Genomic DNA, 23,303 nt, shown 5'->3' with positions numbered 1-23,303 from the left:
ATTCAGTCCCATTTTCATAGATCCAGTTTCCTTCGAGACGGTGGCCATTTTAGGGTAGGAAATTGCCCTCTTTATAGGATTGCAAGAAAATAGTGCTTTTAATGTATAGCCAGCTCCTTATCATTTAAGTTCTCTTATGTTTTACAATTTTGCGTTTCTGTGTGATTTCATTGCGTAAAAAGGCACGCTTTCAAAAGAACTCAATGGAAAAAAACGCCATAGTGATTTTGAATGCGATTATATTTTATTGAAGATTCAGCGGAAAAAAGGCAAGCTTTAGATTATGCGATAAGATTTCTTTACCCCACGACAAAATCTCGCTTTTAGTATATTGCCTTAGAACGCTGACTTCCTAGTGTACGCGACGATCGGATAAACTAAGAGCGAGTTTCCTCAACGACTATATTCGCACGGTGATTTAATTTGATCAGAAAATCCCTCTTCATCCCGAGTGCGCCCACAAAGACCATTTAAAGGTAACATACACATATTGTACTTCTGTCCCTAACTTATACACTAAGCCACGAGGCCATGTGAACAGAACTCTTGTCAAGTTATTAATCCCTGAGGCGTACGTCACACAGGGCTTCTCTGAACTGCTAGACGTTCAGTTTTGTCAACAATTTTTCGGTTATAAAATTCAAAGACAAATAGGTCCAGCAGGGTTGTAACTGTACACAGTATTTTTTTATATTTTTTATTGGATTAGAAGTTAAAAAAGGAGCTTGAAAGTTCTCAGGGAAATGGGTAATGGCATGAATCGGATGGGTGGTCAATATGGCGTGCATTTTTGGTCAATATTGCGGGCGTGAATAAAAGGCTAAAAGTGACCGCACAAAAGCCTAAAAGTGAGGGTAATAGCGAAAGCGCGTTAACACAACAGGGCCTGGAAAGGAGATATTTTGAATTTAAAAGCTTCAGCAATTATAAAATCAATTCTTTCAAAATTAAAACTTACTGAAGATTTAAACAAAATATTCATTTATATTCGGATTTCATTCTTATTCCAGCCTTAAAGTAAAAACGGGACAATGTTTCATTTTCAAGTTTAGCAATGAGCTATTCATTAGTTTGTTACCTACAAAGAAGAATAACTTTTAACGCAATATACTATAGGACTAAATACAACTAAAAAAAGCAAGAAATGCGAGTTAAGAATACTTAATTTACTGTTTTAGCTGTTGTTAAAAAAGGTAAAAGGGTACGCTTGTCCGTTATTGGAAATAAGAAACCCTTACGTCCGCAGCACTTAAAAGCTTATAACACGACTTATAACAATTAGAGCGGAGAACTTTATTTCTTTTTCGCTGTCCACAATGAGATTTCTCGGCTAAGAAAGTGTGCCGTAAAAGCGCTTTCCTAATCAAATCGCAAATAGCTTTCACTCCGTAGGGCTTCCTGCCGCGAGGAGTTAGAGTTTTTTTTTCATACTCTTGTCTTGATTTAGTAACCGAATGAAGAGCCTGCACGGGATAGCTCAGTAAGCGGCGAAGAGAGCGGTCTTGATTAGCAAAAGAGAGAAGTTCTTCTGCTAGTGTCAGGTGCGAGTGCTGCAGACACGACACACACTCCAAAAACCCGTCTAATCAACCCTACGCTATTTGTGTGCATTGCTCTATTTACCAAGAGCTGAGAATCAACTCACTTGTTTGCTCAAAACACAAAAGTCCTAGAAAACCAACTGCTCTTCAAATTGTTTAATAAATTTACGCAGAGTGAAATTAATAATATCAACAGTTACCCGTACTTCACATTTGTCGGTGCGTTTAATTAAGTCCCACTAGATTTGAGGGAAATCTCTTGTTAATTTGGAATTGATGGTTTATGTTGATGACTCGACGTGTAAACAACCTTTTCTCAATAACGCAAGGATCCGAGAGAAACATTTGCAGTCCGCAAGCAAATGTTGTTAAGTAAGAGGCAATTTCCTACGCATTTAACTAAAGTGACGAAGACATTGTTATTTTGCCTGCTAAAGACTGCGGACAATGTCTAAACGAAACAAAAGACTGAAATCCCGGGAAAGGAAAGAACAAAATGTACGACCCCAATAATTCGTTTACACAGAAGTGATAATTCAATTAATATTTTTATACCTTGCTATGACACGCTGAAAAAAAAAGATAAATAAATAAAATGTTTTTTTCTGATATGGAGGTTTTAGTGAAAGCAGCTTTTTCTTTTCTGAGCGTATTCAAATATTTAGCTAAAGATTGGTTCATGAAACACGGACAAGGGTGTTAATAAATTAACCGATAGACAATGCTTCTCTACACATCTGCCAGGGTTCAAGCTACCAGTGTGTGTGCCAGCGATTACTTAAGCAAACAACGAGAGCAAATTCTCCGTGACAGCCCGCTATTCCTGGATTTAAAATTTCACCATTTTAAAAGGCGTTTTGTTGTGTGTGTAATCCAAAACCCCAGACATAAAGGCCGAGTGCTCTAAGCATTAATCGTCACAACACACTGTGTGCATTCTTAATTCAAAGTACTTCTATGAAAAGAAGAAAAACGTCCATCCAATGGTCCTTTATTTAGAGCAAATCGCACACGCTCCTTAGAAGACAAATGTTTCATCCGTTTCATCCGTTTTCAGCTCCTTTGTGAATTTCTAAATTCAAATTTCCGGTCTCTAAGTTTTCCTCTACTTATAGTTTTAACTCGCGTGTTTATCAAATCAACACGAGCGGGAAGGAAAAGGCTGGTAGTGTAATAGAGTAATAAAAAGGCATTGGTTGGGATTGTGTTTTGGGAGCGATTATCACAAGCTCGTTCATTACTTGAAGGTTTTGTTTGTTGTGACGCACCAACAACATTGCCCGTCAAATGTTCTCAGCTGCTAGTCTATACAGCGCTGACAAAAGCGCGCTGGTCTAGAACAATGGCCCAACGCGCAGCTTCAAAAGAGCAAGGACTTTATCCTAATCGTGCCCTATACCTCGCCAGCTATTTTTCATGCCTATCACAAAATCTACTTTCGGTGCACACACTTCCGACGGTTCCCGATTTTTTTCCTCCCCGCACTCTAGATCGCATCACGGTTAAACGAAAAATGTTTTAGCCCGTCACTTAGATATTGTCGGCCCGCAGGGTGTTCTAGAGAGTCACTTCTGAAGGAATTACCGAATAACCAACCACCATTAAACCAGTGTTGTTCCATTTTTAATTGGATAAAAATAGAGCAGTTGTATCTCCAGAACTGTTATACATCACCCGCCAAAGCAATCAAAGAGAAATTTAATTTAAGTATTTGATATAACTAGTAAGTATGCGCCACAGATGTTGCTTATGAAAAGAATTTTTTCTTGGCGGTTAGAAATCGTTTCTCTTTTTATTGAAACGATAGAACAACAAGAATATAAGAAACAAAAGCTATGGGCATTTAGTCACTTTGGCCCTGGCTCCTATCTCGATCTATAGACAGATCTATTAGCCATTTCTTACTTCCTTCGATTGATTTTATTAAGTGCCATCTACAAATAGCATGTTCCATTAAGGAAAATTTATAAAATTGATTCCCTTAAACTTTTGTTGATAACGCTAAAGACAACCCTTAGGCTCTGGCTGAGAAAAAAAAAGCATTCAAAATGGGAGGGACAATAGGAAAGATGTCAAAACGCACCTAAGACTAACAAAAAGTAGTGCAGTGAGAGTTGGCTAACCTTACTTTTAACGAATTATCAAGTTATGATCAAATCAAACAAATTAATTAAGTTTAGGGTTCCTGAAGAAAAACAAAACCGGGAAATTAGCCGTGCTCTAATCTTACAGTAAGGCTGGCAACACGAAGAAACATTTATCTTATTGCTAACGTGGAACTTGTATTATCCACGCAAAAACATACTACTTCATACATATTAAACTGAAATAAACTCTGGATAGAACTCCGTGCTTTTGCCTGTTGAAGTTATTCCAGGATTTGGGAAAGTTTCAGCAAAATACCATCTCTAGTTGGGTTTTGCTAGCGGCAATTACATCCAAATGGTAACGCCCATCAAGTTATTCGCTCTTACTTCCTCGATTCATCGGCCCGACATAGTGTCTCTCCCACTCAAAGTTTCATTCATTTTCTCCCATTCTTTTCACCATTGAGTCGGCTTAAACTGCATCCTCCGATTGAACCAACTCGATGTCCATCAGCCGTAAATTGCTCTGCCTTTCTTCCTCGAATCGTCCATTAATCTCCATCCCCAGATTTGCCACAGTGCTACCTTTACCTGTACATTAAAATAGAGTACAACTTACAGGCTGAGTCTCATCCAGTTCGATTCGTAAAGCCAGGGTGGGAGAACAGTCATTTACACAGTAATAACAGTACAATACGTCCATATCTGAACAGTGTTTTCCAGCAAAGTTTAAGCGAACTCAGAGGTGTACAAACTCAAAATCTTGTTCTCTATACGTAGCCAAGACTGCTCTCTAGAAACCTGCTTAAATACTTTCTCACGCACCGATATTCCACCTAGAATCTCTCGTAACAAGTGACGGGACGATATGATGGTTGTGAGCGTTTATCGTGTAGTTTGTGACATTATCAACAGAAAAGGAACGCGTTATCGTGGCGAGTCTAGAAGCCATCGATGGATACAAAACTAGATTTCTCCTGCGCAAAGCACCGGGTTAGATTCAACCTGGGGACTCCATCGACGGATCACAATAAACATAAGCAAATAAACAACACCAAACGATATCAAACTTTATAAACTTAGATAAAAAAAGACAAGAGAAAATAATAATTTGCGTTTCGAGAAAGGATTTTTATTAAGAAATTTTTGATATTGTTTTTAAATACTCTGAGAGAGTTTTGAGATGACTGCTTTTTAAGGGCTTTTAGCCCAAATGTGCACTTGCTATCCGTTGGGATATTAGCGTTTATCCCACTAAGTGCGAGTCAATTGTTAATCTGCGTTTGGATCAACTAATGTTTCAGTCATTCCGCGTGCGAGATAGTAACGTTGCTGATCGGCCCGTCTATCGTATCATCTAGAAGCCCCGACTCCACTATGTCTCCGTGAGCCAGCAATCAGGCTTGCGTGTATGTCAGCGAATGCTAGAGTCAAACACGGCAGATATACCCCTTGGAGATAACTTCGCCATTAATGCGCTAATATTAACCAAGCTTTAACCGAGTAGTTATTTATGGCTCAGAAATTTGGCGAAAACAAAATAAAATAATAATTTAGGTAAATATGCTGCACGTTACATTTCGTCTTCAGAGCGCGCGATAGTTGCAGGAAGTTGCGAGTTAGTTTGGAATGCAAGAGTGGGAAGAGAATTGATGATCTTGTGGTCCGGACGGAATAGGGAACAGAAACCGGACAGTGACCGGAAACGAGGAGTTCATGTAGGCACAACAAACAAGAAAAAAGAAGAAGAAATAATAAGTCAAAATATCAAAGTTAGATAAAGAACGGATGAAATTCGAGAAGCAATCCAGGAATTTGCTTGTATGGGATGAATGAGTATTATCGCTCGAAGCATAGTCGGGGCAAAAGGGTGCTTAAGGTTTACTTTTCGTTATCTTTACCAATAAACAAGCTCTCATCGCCAGGGAGCGGATAGCCAGTATATCACAGTATCGGTATGAGAAGCATCGCGGAATGAGAGGTGCTCATCGCGTCCCACGACCGCGTCTCACGACCGCAGTTCGCGAATTTCTCCGCGATATAGAGGCGCCAGGCAGACGCTATATCCATGACGAGTTGTTGACAAAAGACGCACAGCTCCTGAGGGAGAAGTGTGGGAAATAACACAAAAAGAAGAGGAGGAAGAGATATAGGCGTGGTCGCGAAACAGGGGCGCATCTTCACCCTTCTACAAAATATGCGTGTCTTAGCCTATGGACCGTCACATAGCAAAATAAATAGCGCGCGGTAAGGTGATACAAAGGAGGTATTTTGTTTCATTTGTGAGATTCCATGGCGATTTTCTTTCCATTTCCCGGAGTTCACCTTGCCTCAAGAGTGTGTTGGCTATGAGCCTTCACATTTCCTCCTCCGTGACAGCTTTAGATTGGGCGTTTGATATGAGATATTCGCTGCCAATAGAGGCTTAGAGACAATGAAGATATTGCTAGCCTTTTAGCTCGCTATCTGATGGGGCTGTCACGGCGCTGTTCGGCTCCCAACACGCTCTAGAAGCCTCTATCATACGAGCACAAACAAACTGAACGTTCGCTTCTGTTGATTTCAATTTCAATCGGTATCACTCTATAGCTCACAAAGTGCGCGTAAGCTTAAAAAAATACTCTTCCCGTTATATAAACCTCGCCACAAGAAAAACAAAACTGTACGTGATGTGCGTTCTAAACACCAAATACACCTCTGATGTTCAAGTAGAACTGAATAAAAACACGAACTTCCTCCGGTATACCATTTCCCTTAATTAAATTAAATCTAACTCAATTTCTTTTTAAATAAATTGTTTAGCGAAGTCTGGACGGACTAGAACAAAGAATGGCCCTTATATTTCTCTCTCTGATTTCTCTGTAAAAATTTAGAAACTTGAATACAAAAGTCACTAAATTTTGCCGTATATTAGGGGGAACTGTCTGTATTGCGGGAAACAGTGTGATATCCGAGGCTAAACTATACAAAGATAATCAACTGAAGTCACTGATAACCGCGAGCTTGGTTTATATGGGGAACTCGATGTACAGGCATGAGTAGAGGGGACGAATGCCCTTCAGAAATAGCCTAGCGGGCTGCCATGCAGCACAAATCCATCCCTTGCAGGCTGTCCGATTCCGATAACAGACAAATCTTGCCACATCTATACGAACATTGGAAATAAAGGTCTATATCTGTTGAAATAAAAATATTTACAAGTGATAGGCAATCGATGTATGTTCGGCACAATCGTGTCAAGATAAAGTCGGGGGGTAGACGGCTACTTGAGCATTCATTAGTTCACTGTCACTACAGACACTACTGAGATCGGACCACAAGACTGCATACAGACAGACCTAAACTGCCTCTACATCTACACAATCTGGTACGCATATTTTGATATAGTATTCCTATCAATATTTTAACTAAGATTTTCCCCTCCCGTGGTATTATCGCGGTGGTGTTCTTGTACAAACTCAAGGATCGCCAAGATCGAAAGCTTGTCAGGTTATTTCAAGCTGCTATCACTTGGGGAAAATTTGCTCATCGGTAGGATTTCTTGATACAAGTTGCGTAAGATTGTTTTGTCAATTTGAGATACGAATGATTTGGATTGTAAGGCAAGATCGTACAATCACCCAAACACTGAACTTGTTAAGTTTATTGTTTATAAACGTCGTTGTTGTATAAGCGAAGAGGGTTTCCTTTTGACGTTCAAAGTTCTGATCCTTTGGAACGTATAAGCAACACTCAATAAGGAATTCCTGTTTTGAACTACACCTTAAGGCAACAAGCAACAATAATCGAAGAACCAAACAGCACAATACAAAATAGCCTCCAGTGCTATCTGGAAAGAAAAATGCACTAAAAATGCCCAAAATTTCACGTATTGACTTGGTCTTGATAAGCGAGAGAGTTGAGTTAATGTGGAGTCGCGTATCATTCGCGATATTGCGTGCAAAGCTTATTTATTGCATCCTTGAGCAAGAAACAAACTTACAGATAACTAAAACACGGAAACGGCTAAAAACGAGTGTCAAAACGCACTTCAAGCTCTCATCTATTAGGCCAACCTTGGCCTCTCATCAATGGGCCATTGAGCGGACACAGAAAACATCCCGCTTTCGCAATAAGAAAACGAGCAAAGAGAAATATACGCGCTAAGGCAAAGGAATTCAGTGGCTTCTTCTTTGTTTTAGAGCTAGATATTTTGGGGTGAGGAACGCCTGTCATGTCCCATAAAGTCTGGCTTTGAGGGACTGTTGAGAGTTACCAAAACAAGGCGTATTTATGCACTGTCGTAATTCCAATGGTTCGCTTTAGTCAACACAAAATAACAAAGCCTCATTCATACTAGAGGCACTGTGCGCCACCGCGCTCATCAGAGCACAGAAGTATAATCTCTTGTTTGACAGATTTGATGGACAACGCCGTTAGCAAAGACTTTAGCGACGCGTCATTTCTTTTTGTGGCTTTCTGTTGTGCGTAAGAAATACTTCTCTGACGAAATACACTTTCTAAAAACCTTAAACTTAAGCGTGCGTGGTGAGATAATTTGTCCAAAGCGCAATGCATTACTTCTAAGCATTTTTATTGTGTTTACCGCCAAAAAGGAACAAAAAACATGGTGGCTCTTTAGAGCAATTGGTGCCTTGTCTTATCTTGATTCTATAGGCTTATTTCATTTACTGATCTGCGGCCGATCATGATACGATATCGGCCCATAATATGGGGAACAGTCCATTAAATAAAAACGAGTGCCCCGCGAAAAACGCACCACGATAAAAGCAAAGGCTCGCGAGTCCAGCACAACCTCTGAGCATGCCAAAAAAAAAACACACACACACAAAGAGAACACCATATTCATACATAGCGAAACCCGAAAGTGCTAAGAGGGTGAAGGAAAAGTTATAGTATAAGGACATGAAGCATTTCGGTTCCTTTTTTATCTTGATATCAGTCGTTTTTCGGGCCAAAGTTAGTTGTTAAAGTGCTTGCTTGAGGCTTTGCTAAGTCTCTGATGTCTCCTCGCGCGTTCATCTTATCACCTCAGAGTTAAACATGGATTTGTGTCAATCACACACACTACTGTACAGACTCGATCCCCATAAAGAAAAACCAAAATACTTTAATCTTACTAATCATGATATCTTAAACCGATGAAAACTACGAGATATTTTTTTCAAATAAACGACCAATACTTGTGTCTCTTTATGGTACTAGCGCGTTTCGTTTTTTTAAGTGAAAATTAGTGCTGTTATAAAACGGCCGTAAGAGTCTATTGTTCCGCCACAAAAACTTAAAAAATCGATCTGGGCTGGAGTTATCGCGGTTTTTGCGTCTCGGAAAACACAAGATGTTAACAAGATGGCTTTTTATTAGGTGTGCTGTAATAAAATATTCACATAGTAAAAGTCATCTAGAAAGCATTAGAGATATCTTGTAGAAATCGAGGCCCTGAGGTGTGAGGGTTGGTTCGACTTTGCGATTCCCCGTTTGCCACTGCGGTTATCACAGGTTCACCTGTTTTAATCTTATAAACATCACTTTCTTACGATAACTGTTTTACAAACTTCTCGTAAGAAATCCTCCTGAAAATTCATAACCCGCTGAAGAAGTGGTACTTTAGTCTTCGAGCGGTCTAAGAATGGAAGGCATTCAACTTGTATAGCCGCGGGGAGCAAGGCGCTTTTCCCAAACAGTGAGACTAGCGTAACAGTTTTATTCGCTTTTCTACTTTTTTATGCGTATCAGTAGTCTCTACAAAAAAGATTCATCGAGTTTCCCCAAACGCATGCCTATTTTTTTTATTGGTTTTACTCTTATGCTTCTTAGAAAGCGCGGAAAGGAAAAATAAATACAGGAAATTTGCGATATTACTTTCTTTAAACTTCCAATTTTTCCAAGATGAACTCCGTCTTTTATGGCGATAACGAGATAGCAAAGATGGTAGTGATTACAACAAATAGCCTTCGACTCAGTAAAGTGCGCAATGCGACTTGAATACGGGACTGTTCGCCGGAAGGCAGGCGTTCGACCAACTTGTTTACGAAAGTCTTTCCCCGATACAGCCATAACACGTCCTATCATTTCTGACATCTCGGGCTTCGGCAGCGTATTTGAAATGCGTTTCCTTCATCAGAAATGCAAGCCAGATCTTATCTCGCAATTTCGTGGGAAGAAAATGAGTGTACATTTCGGTTGGTCCGAGACCCCATTAATATATCCGGTTCTAAAAGCTGTACAACAAAACCGTACAGAGAACAAGGTCTTAGATGCACTAATTTTTCTAAAAGAATAGTCGATAGCAGATCTCTTTATATCTGTAAAGTAGAGGATAATAATACACGGAGGACACCCTTCGACCGCGCCCAGCGATTCAATAAACAAATAAAGACTCTCTAGTAGCGCTGATCTTAAATAAAACGCATGGACTTGTTAGATCGTTAGAATCTTTAGCTCTTAGCGTTTCAACGTGTCCGCCTGCTTCTTCGCCTACATCGCCATCACCATCAATATATATATCCACAAGAGACTACGGCAAACACGATACACATTGACAAAGGTAACGGACTTTAAATGTCTTTTTAATTACACCATTTTTTTTTCGAAGATTTCTGTTTGCAAAACCCGCAAGGGTGTTTTGAGATATTTCTCGGGATCGACTGATATTCCAGAGTCAGATAAAAGCAAATATCTTAGTTTGTTGTTTTATATACACATACATATATCTACAGCAATAAAATTTGCGATATCAATTCTATATGTTCGAAGTATGTGTTCGTATCTCGGTTCTGTCTGAATGCAGATTTTCGAAGATTTCGTCTTGCCGTTTTTGCGATTTTTCCTCTCGCTTTAAACTGAGACGGCAGACTATCAAGGGCATATCTCATTGATTATAATTTCATTACTATAATAAAAAGGGCTATTATTAAAGGGAAATTAAGAAATACTACATTTAATAGGGAAGTCAAAGCGGACTAAGAACCAAATACAATAACGCAGTTATTAATAAGTTGTTCCGCTCGTTTAGACCCTTCAAGACCTTTTTTCTATGGCTATTTCTAGCGGATTTTCCACGCGTTTAAACTGGAGTAAAGAACTGATTTTGAGTGCGGGATTACGCGTCTATCGAGGAAACGGTTGGTTTGTCTTATTGGCTGGTGCGGATTACATTTCGCCGCTTTTCAGCGCCTTGACTCCCATCCCGATATAAGCGTCGATGTCTTTGGGTTAAACTGTGTTTAGCACGTTGAGGGTTCTGTCAACACGGTCGTGTTCGATCCTGGTTTAAGCCATAGGGCAAACTGCGCGCCGGGGCGGTAGATATTTGGGGTTAACTTTCCTGTCAGTCACTCTCTAACATTTTCCGTGTACCCTCGATCAAATTTCAACGCGTCGTGTATCGTCATCGCGCGGTTGATATCAAAGTCCGGGAGCGCTGGAATTGTTGTATCGGCAAGCATGTCATAGCGTCGTAGGACGGCTCTCTAGCGAGATCTAGACCGGAGAGAAACATGAGAATACCTCTTGCAAACACGATCAGATTCGAGCGAAGCGATAACGCGAAAACTCGAAAAATGCAAACTCTTTAAAAATGCGCCAAAAACGTCTTCGACAAGCATTTGAGATTCCTTCATGATCTTTCTACCCTAGAGAAATTGTGTGTTTTATTTCCTTGAGTGATTTTTTTGCTATTTTCAAAGTCTTAGGAAGTTAGGTATATCTCGCGCGTCCTAAGCCCTATTACAATATTGCGCTGCCGAGATGGAAAAGATAGAAGTTTATGACTGAAGTTTGGCAGTCTGTATTCAAAGAAGTGATGGATTGCTAATCTTATCCAAGTCGTGCTTGTAGTATATTCAACTGATAGTCCACTAATGGGGAAACTAACGCCATCACCTAATCGTAACGACAGAGACTGAAAAAGGCCAGTTTGTCTCTCGTGCGCACAGTCAGTTATCCGGTAGAGATCTTATTATTTAAACGTTTTTTGCATGAAACAAAAAACTCTTATTTTGATTTTGTTATCGAGGAGAAAGGAAAACTCTAGACGAAAGGACATTTTAGTATATTTTATGGTTTAGGATTCTATGATATTAACGCGATCATGCACTGGTGAAAAGTTGTATACAAAAAGCCCATTATCTCCCGATGGTAGAAATTGTCCCCAGATGCCAAAGATCTTTCATGCAGTCCTTTTCCGGGCAGAGATAAGACCCAACATAACCGAAAAACACCTTTAAGAAACTACAGAATGCATCTTAAATAACATAAAGCTATTTCGAAGTGGCACCACATATAATATTGAACACCTAGGTTATTTTGGACAAATTTGAAGGTCTGTCTCCGCGAAACTTGGATATTTTACAATCACGGAAGGTTTTCTTCTTTCTCGAAGTTTTTTCTTTATTTCCGCAAAGAGGCGCGGTCGCCCAGCACAGATTCAAAACTCCTGCAAGCCATCTGTTCTGATGTGGTCACGTGACAGAATTTGGTTGGACCCCGATGACGTCGAGGGCGAAATAAACAAATTGGAGTCTGCCTTTCCGCATACTAAGTAGGCTTATTTTAATTTGGTTAATTCGGGTTATAAGTAACTTTAAAATGAATCAATTTGTTCAAGATAATTGACGGTAGCGTTTTAAAGGCGGCCAACGGGAGAAGTCCACTCAGTGTACGTAGCTGCTCTGACTAGGCAGGATCTCGGCAATCGCAGATATCACAACACAAGTAAGTCTTCGTTTGTTTGCTTAGATTATTTCATTTCTTGCCCACTTTCTAATCTCGTAGTAATCTTTACAACACTTTAAAAGTAACTCAATAAGAATTTATTTCCAATGCATACGCAAAAACGGACAGAGAGTAATTCTCTTCAAAGTGCGCGCCACTTGATTAAACATTTTAAGACAAGCAAAAAAAATCTAGAGGCTGGTTTTGTAAAGAATGTATGCTTGTGGACGTTTTTCAATTCAATTTCCCATTGTACTTGAGTACGCGCTCAGTTCGTTATGCGACAATATTTGACAAAACTTTGCTATCAGTTGGGAAGGATTTTTTTGTTCTGCTATGAAATTTAACCTGAAATATCAACACGTTATCAGAGATAGCGACTAAGGGTACACGGAGATACAGTGCTGTAAGTGTAAAAATAATAATAATAGATATCTCGCGCACTGACGGAGGGCGATATGGGGTGAGACATGGGGTTTGAGGAACTGATATATTAGGATGTTTATAAAATCTACAACAGGGAGACTTAAGCGCGCACTGTCACTGAGATTGAATAGGTAATAAGTCAGGATGTACTGTGGTTTTACTGGTTACGCGATTTTAGGCATACGATAAATACACGAGCAATCACTAAATGCGGCCCACAATAAGCTAAATAACTAGAGTTTCAGCATCCACCAAGTCAAGTTTATTTCAACCGCGCGCGCACTTTAGTACAGATTTTTCTGATATCTTTTTTTTTAATGCGACTTCTTTTTAAAACTACGCTGTACTTTGAGAAGTGTTGAAGCTAAATTAATGACATTCTAAATACCCGGCGGACAGGAGAAGAATGGAACAAAAGTGTAAAACCGCGGGCATAAGGGCCGTGTTTCTTTGGTTTAATCAGTGACTGCAAATAGAATTGCTTTCAAAAAACATACTCGCGCGAAAATCAGTGTCACTTCTCGGGCCGTGGAACTAATAAGCTTCGGCCTAATCTAATTGTAACACACACGGTTTTCTACAATGTTTTGCAAATTGGGCTCGAAATTAGTACAAATTGACCTAAGCCGCGAGGTTGAAACGAAGCTAAAATTCAAACCATGGTAAACGTGTAGATTAAAAAAATATATTTCTTTCAGCAGAGTCTCGCTCCATTTTAATAGTTAATTTTTATGCCAAGGAAACCTCGCCTGACGTAGCGAGAGGGAGAAAATGTATAGAATCACGGTTGGCGTCGACAGTCTAGCGTATTCACAAGAAAATTCAAACAATTTCCAATCTATGAGCTATCAATGTCAACCCCTTGTATCCCATTACTCGAGCAGCGTGCTTTTGGAGCGAGAAGGGAAATCGTTTGAAAACCAACACGCATCGTTGTTTAGTCACCCAGATGTCGCAAACATGGCCTTCGTACGAGAATGTAAATACCGTGTTTACAAACTCACTATTATCTTATTAATTTACAATTATTTAGTTCTGAGACCAACAAAAAACATAGACATATTCCATGACTAAAGACAGCAGTGTTGGCTTATTTTCTGCGGGCACTGATCAAGCCAGATGTAAAAGAAAAAAATAAATTTGTGAGATTCACCAAACTCACTTTAATTGTATGAGTTTGTCGACCTTTAAAAAAATCGCAAAAACCGTTTGAAACTCAATTTAAGTTTTTTTTTGTTATCAAACAAGATGAGTGGGATCCGATAAATCAGTTGATAAGGAGTTTTCCACTAACTGGAATTCGCTAGAGATTTGGCTTATAAAATTCCGCAAAGACTAATCTATCTATACATAGCATATTTCCTATTTTGACGACTCGCTAAACGCTTCATAAATATCAAGTTTTCTGAAAGATTTTTAGTGACCTTTTCGCGTTGAAAATTTTGATCAGGATCACAAAGCCGTAGCAAGCGAGTTCAATATTTCACAGAGATCGTTTAAATTTCAAATTAGTGAGTAAATTGGGGTTCCTGGTGCTCGATTTGGAGGATTTGGTGTGCCGCGGATTGCGTGTGTCGACCTCACACCCTCTACCAGCTTCTACACACCCCTGTCATCGTTACATTGGACTCCCGTCCCTTCGTAGGCCTGCTTCAGGGCAAATAGCTAACTAGCGCAGACAAAACCAAACGAAAACTTGACCAGAACAACACTCAACACAGCTAGTTAACAAACAGGAAATAGGAGTTGTATTCACGAGTGGGTTTTAGCCGTTGTTTTAGCAAATGGCTTCAATCAAAATTCCGTTTTAAGTTTTACACACAGTACTGGCGCCAGTGGGCTAAGGCTGGTCGCGTTACGTGCTCGGAGAGATATCTGCCGCCCCGGTGTATCGCAAGAGACGTTATTCACCTTACTTGAGGCTCAGCGAGCTACTCAAAGGCAACAATACCAGCTAACTGAACGTGCACACTGAAATCCCAGTTACATCTTGCGTGCTAGGATGTCGGCATAGTAAAGCATGTGGGCCCGAAACAAAGCACTGAATTAGAGCGAAGCTCATGGCGCCAAAACGGCGGTAGAACACAAAAATCATATAAATAGCCTGTAACTCAAGACTCGCGCTCATACGCGCGTATTTGCACCAACAGTCAGCTCGAATGGTTTCTGGCAAAGGGAGAAAATTAGAAGGTGAGTTTGTTTACAATAATATCGCGAGATTGCGCTCGTTACGTCTGACAGGTTCAATGAGAAGTTTATGTTGTTAAGGACAGATACATAGTGAGCTGTGTATGGACTTGACGTAGGTACAATACAGAGAGTTAACCTAAGTCTCTCGCAAAAGTCTGCCAGTCTTTAGCACTGGGCGACAGGGCGCAATCGCTTGTCTGTGCTAAGCTAAAACGGTTCGCAGTTACTCCAAGTGCGATTCGCAGTATTTGATTCCAGTTTAATCGCACAGATCAACGAAAATTGGTGTATCTGTGAGAAGCTCAACGGGGGTTAGATAAGTTTATCTTCACTATCTGGAGACTGATGAAGAATCAACAAAGTAAAATTACAAATACCTATACACAGTTTCCTAAGAAAGCGCGACGCCCGGCGTTATTGGCTGATAATCCAATCTCGGGGTTCCGTTTTTTGTGTGTATTTACGTAGCGCCTCATATAGTTTGTTTAGTTTGTTGATACTAGCGAGGCCTTTGCGCGCGAGATAAGCGTAACATCCAAATTGAGCTCAACACAGAGTCGTATATTTGTGTGCAGCTGGATGTGGAGTTGTGAAAAGCCTATTACGGAACTATTAGAAGTGTGTTAGGCCTTGATGGGTCTTCATCATTTATGCATGGACTGTCACGCTGGCACAAAGACTGGTCTCGTCGAAAAATTACGCCGTGTCCATTTGATTATTTCATAGCTAGGTTCCTTGCAATATCTTACTATCGCAGATGGGCTTCGTCTAATTTGTTGTAACCGCTTGCCTAATTGTTGAGGTTTCTGGCGGTCGTGGTGAAGGAAATTTTACGACAAGTCGTGGATATTGGGTTTGCGTTGCACGACAGCGCCGTATTATTCTTAGATTCTGGTTATTTTAAGAGCGTTCCACGTTGTCATGGAATGGTTATGAGTATGGCTCACCAGAACGTGCTGTAGATCATTTAGAGCGGTATTCAAGCGCTAAACTACCTCTGTCATGCACTTTTTGCAATGCCTACGGTTCACAGTGATTTAATTCAAGACAAAATGAACGGGATAACCATAACTATCAAAAATTAATGCGCCACTAAAGCCTTTCAATAAGCGAACAATGCTTCACAGATCATCAAAGCCTAGCTTTAAAGGATTCACACTTCGAGGTGTTGGGCAAGCAAGAGGCTGGAGAATTTCACACGTTGAACAATCACGCTCCTTCCTTGGTGTTTTCAAAGTGTCAAGTATTAACAGCGCGACGAACACGCAGACAGAACTGAACATCGTGCCTCTAAGACTATACGCAGCGTACCCACAAAAATAGACTACACTTTATGAATTATTTAACACGAGTCAGCAATATATTCTGGGTGCAAACCACCACACAGAGCATGTGGCTGAGCCAAAGACAGTGAGCGCCTAAAAACTCCTAAAAGTCCCGAGCGATCAGCGTTAGGAGAACGGCGGATTACACGGGTTGTGTGACAGGGCGAGAATACGGGGTCAGTTTCGTGGTAGGTGAACTCACAATCATCTCATCTTCTATCAGGCTTAGATCCAGAAATGTGATAATTATGCAATTATCGATTTTAGATACTTTGATTGATAAGTTAGAGGGGTCGAGTTAAGCCCGTGATCGAGGGGACATATCATGTCCACAAACCCTAACGCTGGTATTTCCGGTTCAAGTAAACGATCTCGTCTCAGCTCAAGTCTGGGCTCGCGCTCGCATCTATTGACAGTTACTGGGTCTCTTTTCGAAGGCGCAACTTCGAGCGCACGATGGCAGAAATTTCGTGCGAAGAGAAGAATGAGAAAGAATTAAAAAAACAAGGTCTTGTAGACGAGCAGGCAAGCCGAAATGTCAAAGGCACCGCCTCCCGCCGATCCGTCGCCAGAATGACCCTCGAAGAATTTTCCCATCACAAAGAAAAATGCTCCTCATGAGTGTAAAAACAACTACAAGTCAATCTCGACCAGTGTATTCACACCTTTGCCAACCGTAAATTGCCCCCGTGTGTCGAGTTGTTGGTTTCGTAGAATTTTTAAAGTCGCAGGCCGTGAAACCCCCTTAACCACAATAAGTACAATGTGAAGGTAGAGTACCACGGCACCTCGAGGTATAGTCCTCCAAGCGAGCCGGGATTAAATTAACTGTTTTAGCTAACAAAAAGCAAGTGTTCTGCTTCAGTAGAGCGTTTAAGAGATGTAAAGCGAATGAGGTTTTTTGTACTAGGGTATCGAGTGAAAGCGCACGCGATGACGGTATTGTTAGACATGACGACCACGAATCTCATCTGGTATGTTCTCGTGCGCTCCCTGTAAAAGCACGAACAAGTAGAAGTTATGGCGGTTGTTAATACAACTTGTAGGAGCCGTCGAATAGACTGACACGTTTTGATTCATCCGCAAAGATATAATTACAACAGTAGCGGTTGATAAACACTAAACGTAGCCCGAGGCGGTATCGCGGCATAAAGCTCTGCTCACACTGTTAGGCACACGTCTGTATAAAACACTCAAGCAGCGAGGAATATTGGCCTTATTATCGCGGCTCTATTCCAACAGTACGGCCCTCCTCTTGGGTTTCCTAGCTTTAGAGTAACGACGCAAATTAGGAACCTCATAGCAGAGCGGCTCGTTTGCTTGCATGGTAGAAGCTTGGGGCCTCATGACAATAGCACAAAAAGACACGGAAACCTGAAGTCTCTTTCACCTGAGTGAACACATAAATGAGTTTAGACATGGAGAAAATGAATGCGTTTCAAGCTTGAGAAATCACGGTGATGACACAATTTTCTCCTTTCTCACTATTCGCGCATCGTGGAGACGCTAGTGATACGGCTTTGCAAAATAACAGGCGCATAATTCATCCTTTCTTTTTTGGAATCTTTGATTCCCTCACTTTGTCGCTGAGCTCCTGTTTTCCGAGTATGACATTTCAATCCAGGAGTCACGAGAAATACGAACCCATCTCACTTGCTGTTTTTTAATTTCATTCACTGGCTTCTACGTCGAAAAAAATCTTTAAATTTCCTCATATTGTTTGACCAAGAAGCACACCGAGATTTTACCATTTCAAATTATCCCACTTCACCCAAATGTGTTCCACTGCAGTGATGTTTCAAGTGGAGCATTTTGTGGTTTCATTGTCGGGCTTCAAGCGTTGGACGTCAACTAATCTCTGCAAGCGCCAGAGAAAGATAAAGATATAAAATCAAAGCTGTACGTTTTAAAGACTCCGAAATAATATGTCTTAAAGGGGCGAAATTGACAAGGGCTGATAAGGGTTCGTTTGACAATACTTGTTACGGTGGACGGTTCTTATCTTGATCTAAGATGACCGAGGACTTAAACATTTCTTTTTCTAACAAAAAACATGAATTGTACTTTTGATTTAGTACTATGTACAAATTTGTACGAGATTCGGGTGGAATTTAGCAAAAAGTTTGAGGTTTAAAAACTTTTTATTTTCAAATCTACTATGTCCCTTAGTGGTTTATAGGAATACTTGCAGTTAATCTCCGCTTATCCTGACCATCGCTATTTACTCTATAAAATAGGATCTAGTTTTCGCTCCATTGATTGTTATGGTAATCGTAACCTCTAGAACTTAGGAATCATGGCTATGACTCGAGCTGTTATTATTCTGTATTTAGACTGCATTTTATCTTAAGTACCCGAATGGCGTATTTGTTTTCGTCTAAAAATGTTTAACCTTGAGAACTATACCGTCAATCTTAAAGCGAGTTTTAGTTCTAAGGATGTACAAAGGTAATTTTCCACAAATGTTACTGAGTTTAAGTTCATGCAAGCCGCACCCTTTCCATAAATACCAGAAGAACGGAAAGCTTTTTTCTCCACCGCATACTAAAGCGATTAGCCCCACAAATACCCGATAGATTTGATTTCCTAAGAACTTAAAAAACGCAATTTAGCTCGATTCCAAAAGAGCTTGCCTCTAATTTTGAAAGTGTTTTTTCAGCTGCAGAGTCTTGATGAGCAAAGATGTCCAACTTGGCCTGTCATTGAGCGCGATTATTAGGCCAAATAGATGAGTTACAGATGAAAACATTGTGTTGAATTACGGAAAAGCTAAGCACGCCGCGCTAATATAATGCTGTCGGCTCGTAGTGTAGAAGAATTAACAGTGCTACAAGCACTGCGCGGTTTGGAAAGCTGAACTTCCTAATCGTCCTTCCGTAGGCTTAAGGTATCCTATTCTTACTGGCGCGCGATCCTTTTTGGTCGCGGCTTTTAATGCGATCCTTTCGCGAAAACCGCGCCGTTTAGCACTGTTTTCCATCCGCTAGCACGACATACCAGCCGCGATCAATTTGCACCCAAAATATCAACTCCAGATGATTTCACTTCCATTGCGTTCGATCACGAAGAAACGTCACTAAACAAATCGAACGTCGCTAATTCTAGCGTGTAGAATACAACACTCGGTGCAAATAAAATGAAGATATACTAGTGCGATAAAGAATAACACCTTCTCATTTGAGTCAGATCTAGACTGATAGATGTGTTCTGAGATGTCGGGTTGTGTGGTAAGGCCTGCACACGATCGGAACTGCTTTTTGTCAGCGCTAATAGAAAGACTTGAAAGTTTTAATAGGATCTCGGAGGTTTTGGCCCTCCAACGAAGTGCTGTTACCCGCACACCCAGACGCCCACCTACCGCTACTCCACTTCTACACTCGTGGGAATCCTACCCGTCCTCGAAAATAAACCAGACTCTGAGCGCCAGGGATTAGAGATCCCTGTGGTCCGGGTGAAGCTCGCGAGCGTATTCTCTGTAGGATAGCGCGTTGTTTGGTAACGCCTCTTGCCTTGCCCCGAACCTAAGGTTACAGGCTTATTATTTTAAGCCGAGTAAACTCTAAACAGTGGCACTGCGATTCAGGAAGTTTAGAGTTAGCTTTGATAATCAGAGTTTCAAGAAGCGCTCTTTGAAGAGTATTTATTTTCCGTTGATCATGACGGTTGTGAGGGCCTTATCTGAGCAAATCGGCTGCTTAGAGAAACTTCAGCCCCAGCTTGTACTGAGACAGCCTGGCGCGTGTTAATGCCCATACTGGAGATGCCCATCTTCTAACTGTTCTCAGTACGCGTGTATTTGTGCGAGATATGCCGGGCTATCTGATTAAAGAACCAGAGGATTTCCTGCTCATGAAGTTGGCAAATTAACGCCCGCATTCAAAGCTTTGAGATATTCCCTGTGTAGAATTCGCGACGCCTAGCGCTGGCCGGCACTACTGCTAAGGGGGCGGTCGAGAATAAAAGCATGCGAGCATTTGGTGATATTAAATTTTCAAAACACTCTTAGGTTTTGTTATAAACAGTTGTGTGTTTTAACAGTGACAATACAATAGCCGTCTTGATGATTACACACCATCTCATAATCAACATGTACACAAAGCCGAGTGAACGTATCTTACTGATAACCCCTTCCTCCTCGCACTTATCGCGCGCTCAAAGCTTTGCATATGTGTACTGAGCAATTCGGCAGCGCCATATGAAAGAGAGATAGATCCAAGTCCACATCAATCGACTCTCGCGTTCGCTTAGAGCAGTGGTGAATCATCAGCGCCGATACTTCGTGTTTCTCTCGTTTATTCCTGCACCATGGCCGCATGTTTCTCCCGCGAGCTTTGCCTTCTGGGAAATCTCTGCCCCTTGGCATCGCCTGTAAGCTATCGCCCGGGAATACCCACCGACGCGCTACGCCGTACGGGTAAATACCGCATTTACTGCCTGTGAGACTGTCACTGACTCTTTATTTTATATGGTGTGGGGGGTGGAAGGTAGTCATGCGGAATCTAGGCTCGTTTGATAAGTGTTATACACTCAGGAGCTGCGAACATGATTTTTCCCTGAAGCCCCTATTAAGTGGTGCCAGAAATCTGTTGGAATGAAGATGATTGAGCTAATTGGACAAACCAAGAGTTAACCCACAGAGCGACCTCAACTTGAATATTTCATTGTATTTCTAGACTTTTTTTTCCATGTTATTCCACACTGTGGGAAATTTAGAGCCGAGTTTTGTTCGTGTGTCTGTTGCATCAAGTGCACCACAGGGAGATCGACCGCTGCGTTCCGTATTTCTGCTAAAATCGTTATGAATTTGATGGTTTGCTTGTTAAATTTTTAAATGCATTCAGCACCCCTGGTTTCCGAATTTTTTAATTCGTTCTTTGAGAATTTTTATCTTAATTTGGGGATTTATTGAGAGCCAGCCTGCTTAAAGATTCATGATCCATTGTGACAATGATAATCAAATAATGATAACGGAACAAAGAGAAACAGGCAATATAAAGAACTTAAAACAAGATATCCGAACCTAAAGAGATACTAAGTGTTACGTAGCAGGATCTTTGCTTCTTCTTTGACGAATGAGCGCTAGAGAAGGAAACTAATACCAATTGAACATTTCTTGTCAGTTTACACACACGCTTGTAGTGGTGACCTTCAACATTGAACACTCAAAAATCAAAAGAAAACTACGTAAAACTAAGAGAAACAGCTGCCTTTTCCAATTAAATCAATTCCCCCCTGCCTGCAAAAGACTTTCGAGTTATAAAACCTCGAGAAGTTTAGTGGATTAGAATGTTCGTGATTCGATAAGTATTTCTTACCACTTTTGGATCGAGTTGTCACTCTCGAAAAAGCATGTAAATTGGAAGATCGGTTTTCGCTTATCGCTCTTTATCTTTCGCTTGTCTTTACTTTTTGTTTGTTATCACTGCGATTAGTTCGATTATAGTTATTGCTTGTTTATGGAGTTTTGCTTCAACGGTGTGAATAAGCGTAAATATTTTTGTTTTCATTAGATCCTCGTTTAGTTGGGATGTTGTTATTGTTTCTGACACCTTCCCGGTCTGTTTCGCGCAAACAGCGAAGTATGAATTTTGCTTTGATCACAACTGCAATCTAGTTTGAACAGGTTGTTATCAAGCGTCATGTTGTCTGAGGAGAAAATATGTATGAGAGATCAGCAGAACAATCGCTACTCAGATAACCGGGCGTGTCATTCTAGTCATTCCACCATAGAAAGGTCACTTAGCATCCGGGATGACCGTTTTCTTCGTCCGACTCCTCCGAACATCTCGCAGTCAGCGCGGTGCCTCAATCCTGAAGAGCGCTCAATTTATTTCCTATCAAATGAAGGAGGTTTCCCTCTGCAAACATTACACAGATAACGCGCCAGAAATACTCGTTGAAATAATGCGTGTTCACCTTATCTGTTATCCATCGGCTGGTCACATTTCACCTGCCTGAGAACAACATTTAGCACCTCAAACAATCGCCTCTCACACGACATTTTACATTTGACCAAAAAATGATGTGAGTTTGGCTTTAGACTATTGACTTCTCCGTAACGCGAAGAGTACGATTACCCCATTAACGAGATCCAGTAGTACTTGTTATTGTCAAACGAACACTAGACATTGTTTTCGTTCGAGCACTGTAAATACCCTACTCTTCAGCTTGGCAAATAGTCTCTCGCTCATCTCAGTCAGTGTATTATTACGGCTTAGAAAGTGTTTAATGATAACAACGTAATCGCGCGAGCAGTGGAATCGTACGATCGGATCTAGATATGGTAAATGGCCTTTCGCCTTCTCCGGGGCCGGCGGCGGCACAACTAACTCGGTTGTAGGGAGCGCAAGGCAGGCGCGCGGAGAACTCCTGAGCCACACGTACGATTTTTTACCGCACTCGCGTCACGTGCTGGTGTGCCTTGCGCTGTACACAACGCGCGCGTGACAATTACAATGTACACGGACTCCAATGGGTTGATTGACAGATTCACTTGGAGATTGAATGGATTGTTTGACATGTCGTCCAATGGAGGAGCTCGTACGAGTGACAAGTCAGCATAATGTCACGGCTACCTCGCGCTGATTGGTCGGTCCGTTGACAAGTCTCGCCTCCGCGGGCTGAGTGGCGCCGAGCGAGCGAGAGCGATTAATAACTTTAGCCAGGACTGCTTACCAGCCTTTCAAATACTGCTTGAACCAAACCAGACACACTACCACTGTGTGGGTGAGAGCGGCGCGCATAGCAAGACTCCAAACAACCAGAAGCTCCTCAAAACAGCAACCCTACACCAAAACACGGCGTAAGAAACCCGACGCGAACTTGGCGACTTTGATAACTTTCCCAGGTCATAACAACCGCGCCGATACTCAAGCCTAGTGTATGTTATGCGTTCAATGTTTGGTTGGCTTATCGCAGCATTATCATCATATTTGACGCTTTTAAATCTTCTTTTTGTGTTTTAGGAGCCCCGAAGAAATTTCATATCTCGTTGAATAAGTCTTGTAGATTTGACTAGG

At 41.1% G+C, this 23,303-nt stretch overlaps 1 protein-coding gene across 14 annotated transcripts in view; it reads left to right on the top strand.

Moving 5' to 3' along the window:
- The first annotated feature begins 330 nt into the window (after positions 1-330).
- LOC5521983 (GATA-binding factor 2) overlaps positions 331-23,303 on the top strand; it is a 28,632-nt gene continuing 5,659 nt past the window's right edge. For 4 of the 14 annotated variants that reach the window (XM_032367300.2, XM_001641693.3, XM_032367291.2 and 1 more), the window contains exon 1: positions 16,481-20,698. In XM_032367300.2, the coding sequence (XP_032223191.1) occupies positions 20,590-20,698 (109 nt within the window). In that variant the 5' untranslated portion in view covers positions 16,481-20,589. The other 10 variants (XM_032367294.2, XM_032367298.2, XM_032367295.2 and 7 more) reach the window with 10 other exon arrangements.

This window comes from Nematostella vectensis, chromosome 10 (genome assembly GCF_932526225.1).
Source record: "Nematostella vectensis chromosome 10, jaNemVect1.1, whole genome shotgun sequence".
NCBI classification, from domain to species: Eukaryota; Metazoa; Cnidaria; class Anthozoa; order Actiniaria; family Edwardsiidae; genus Nematostella; species Nematostella vectensis.
Note: the sequence above shows the minus strand (reverse complement) of the source record. Positions and strands in the feature narration are given on the sequence as shown.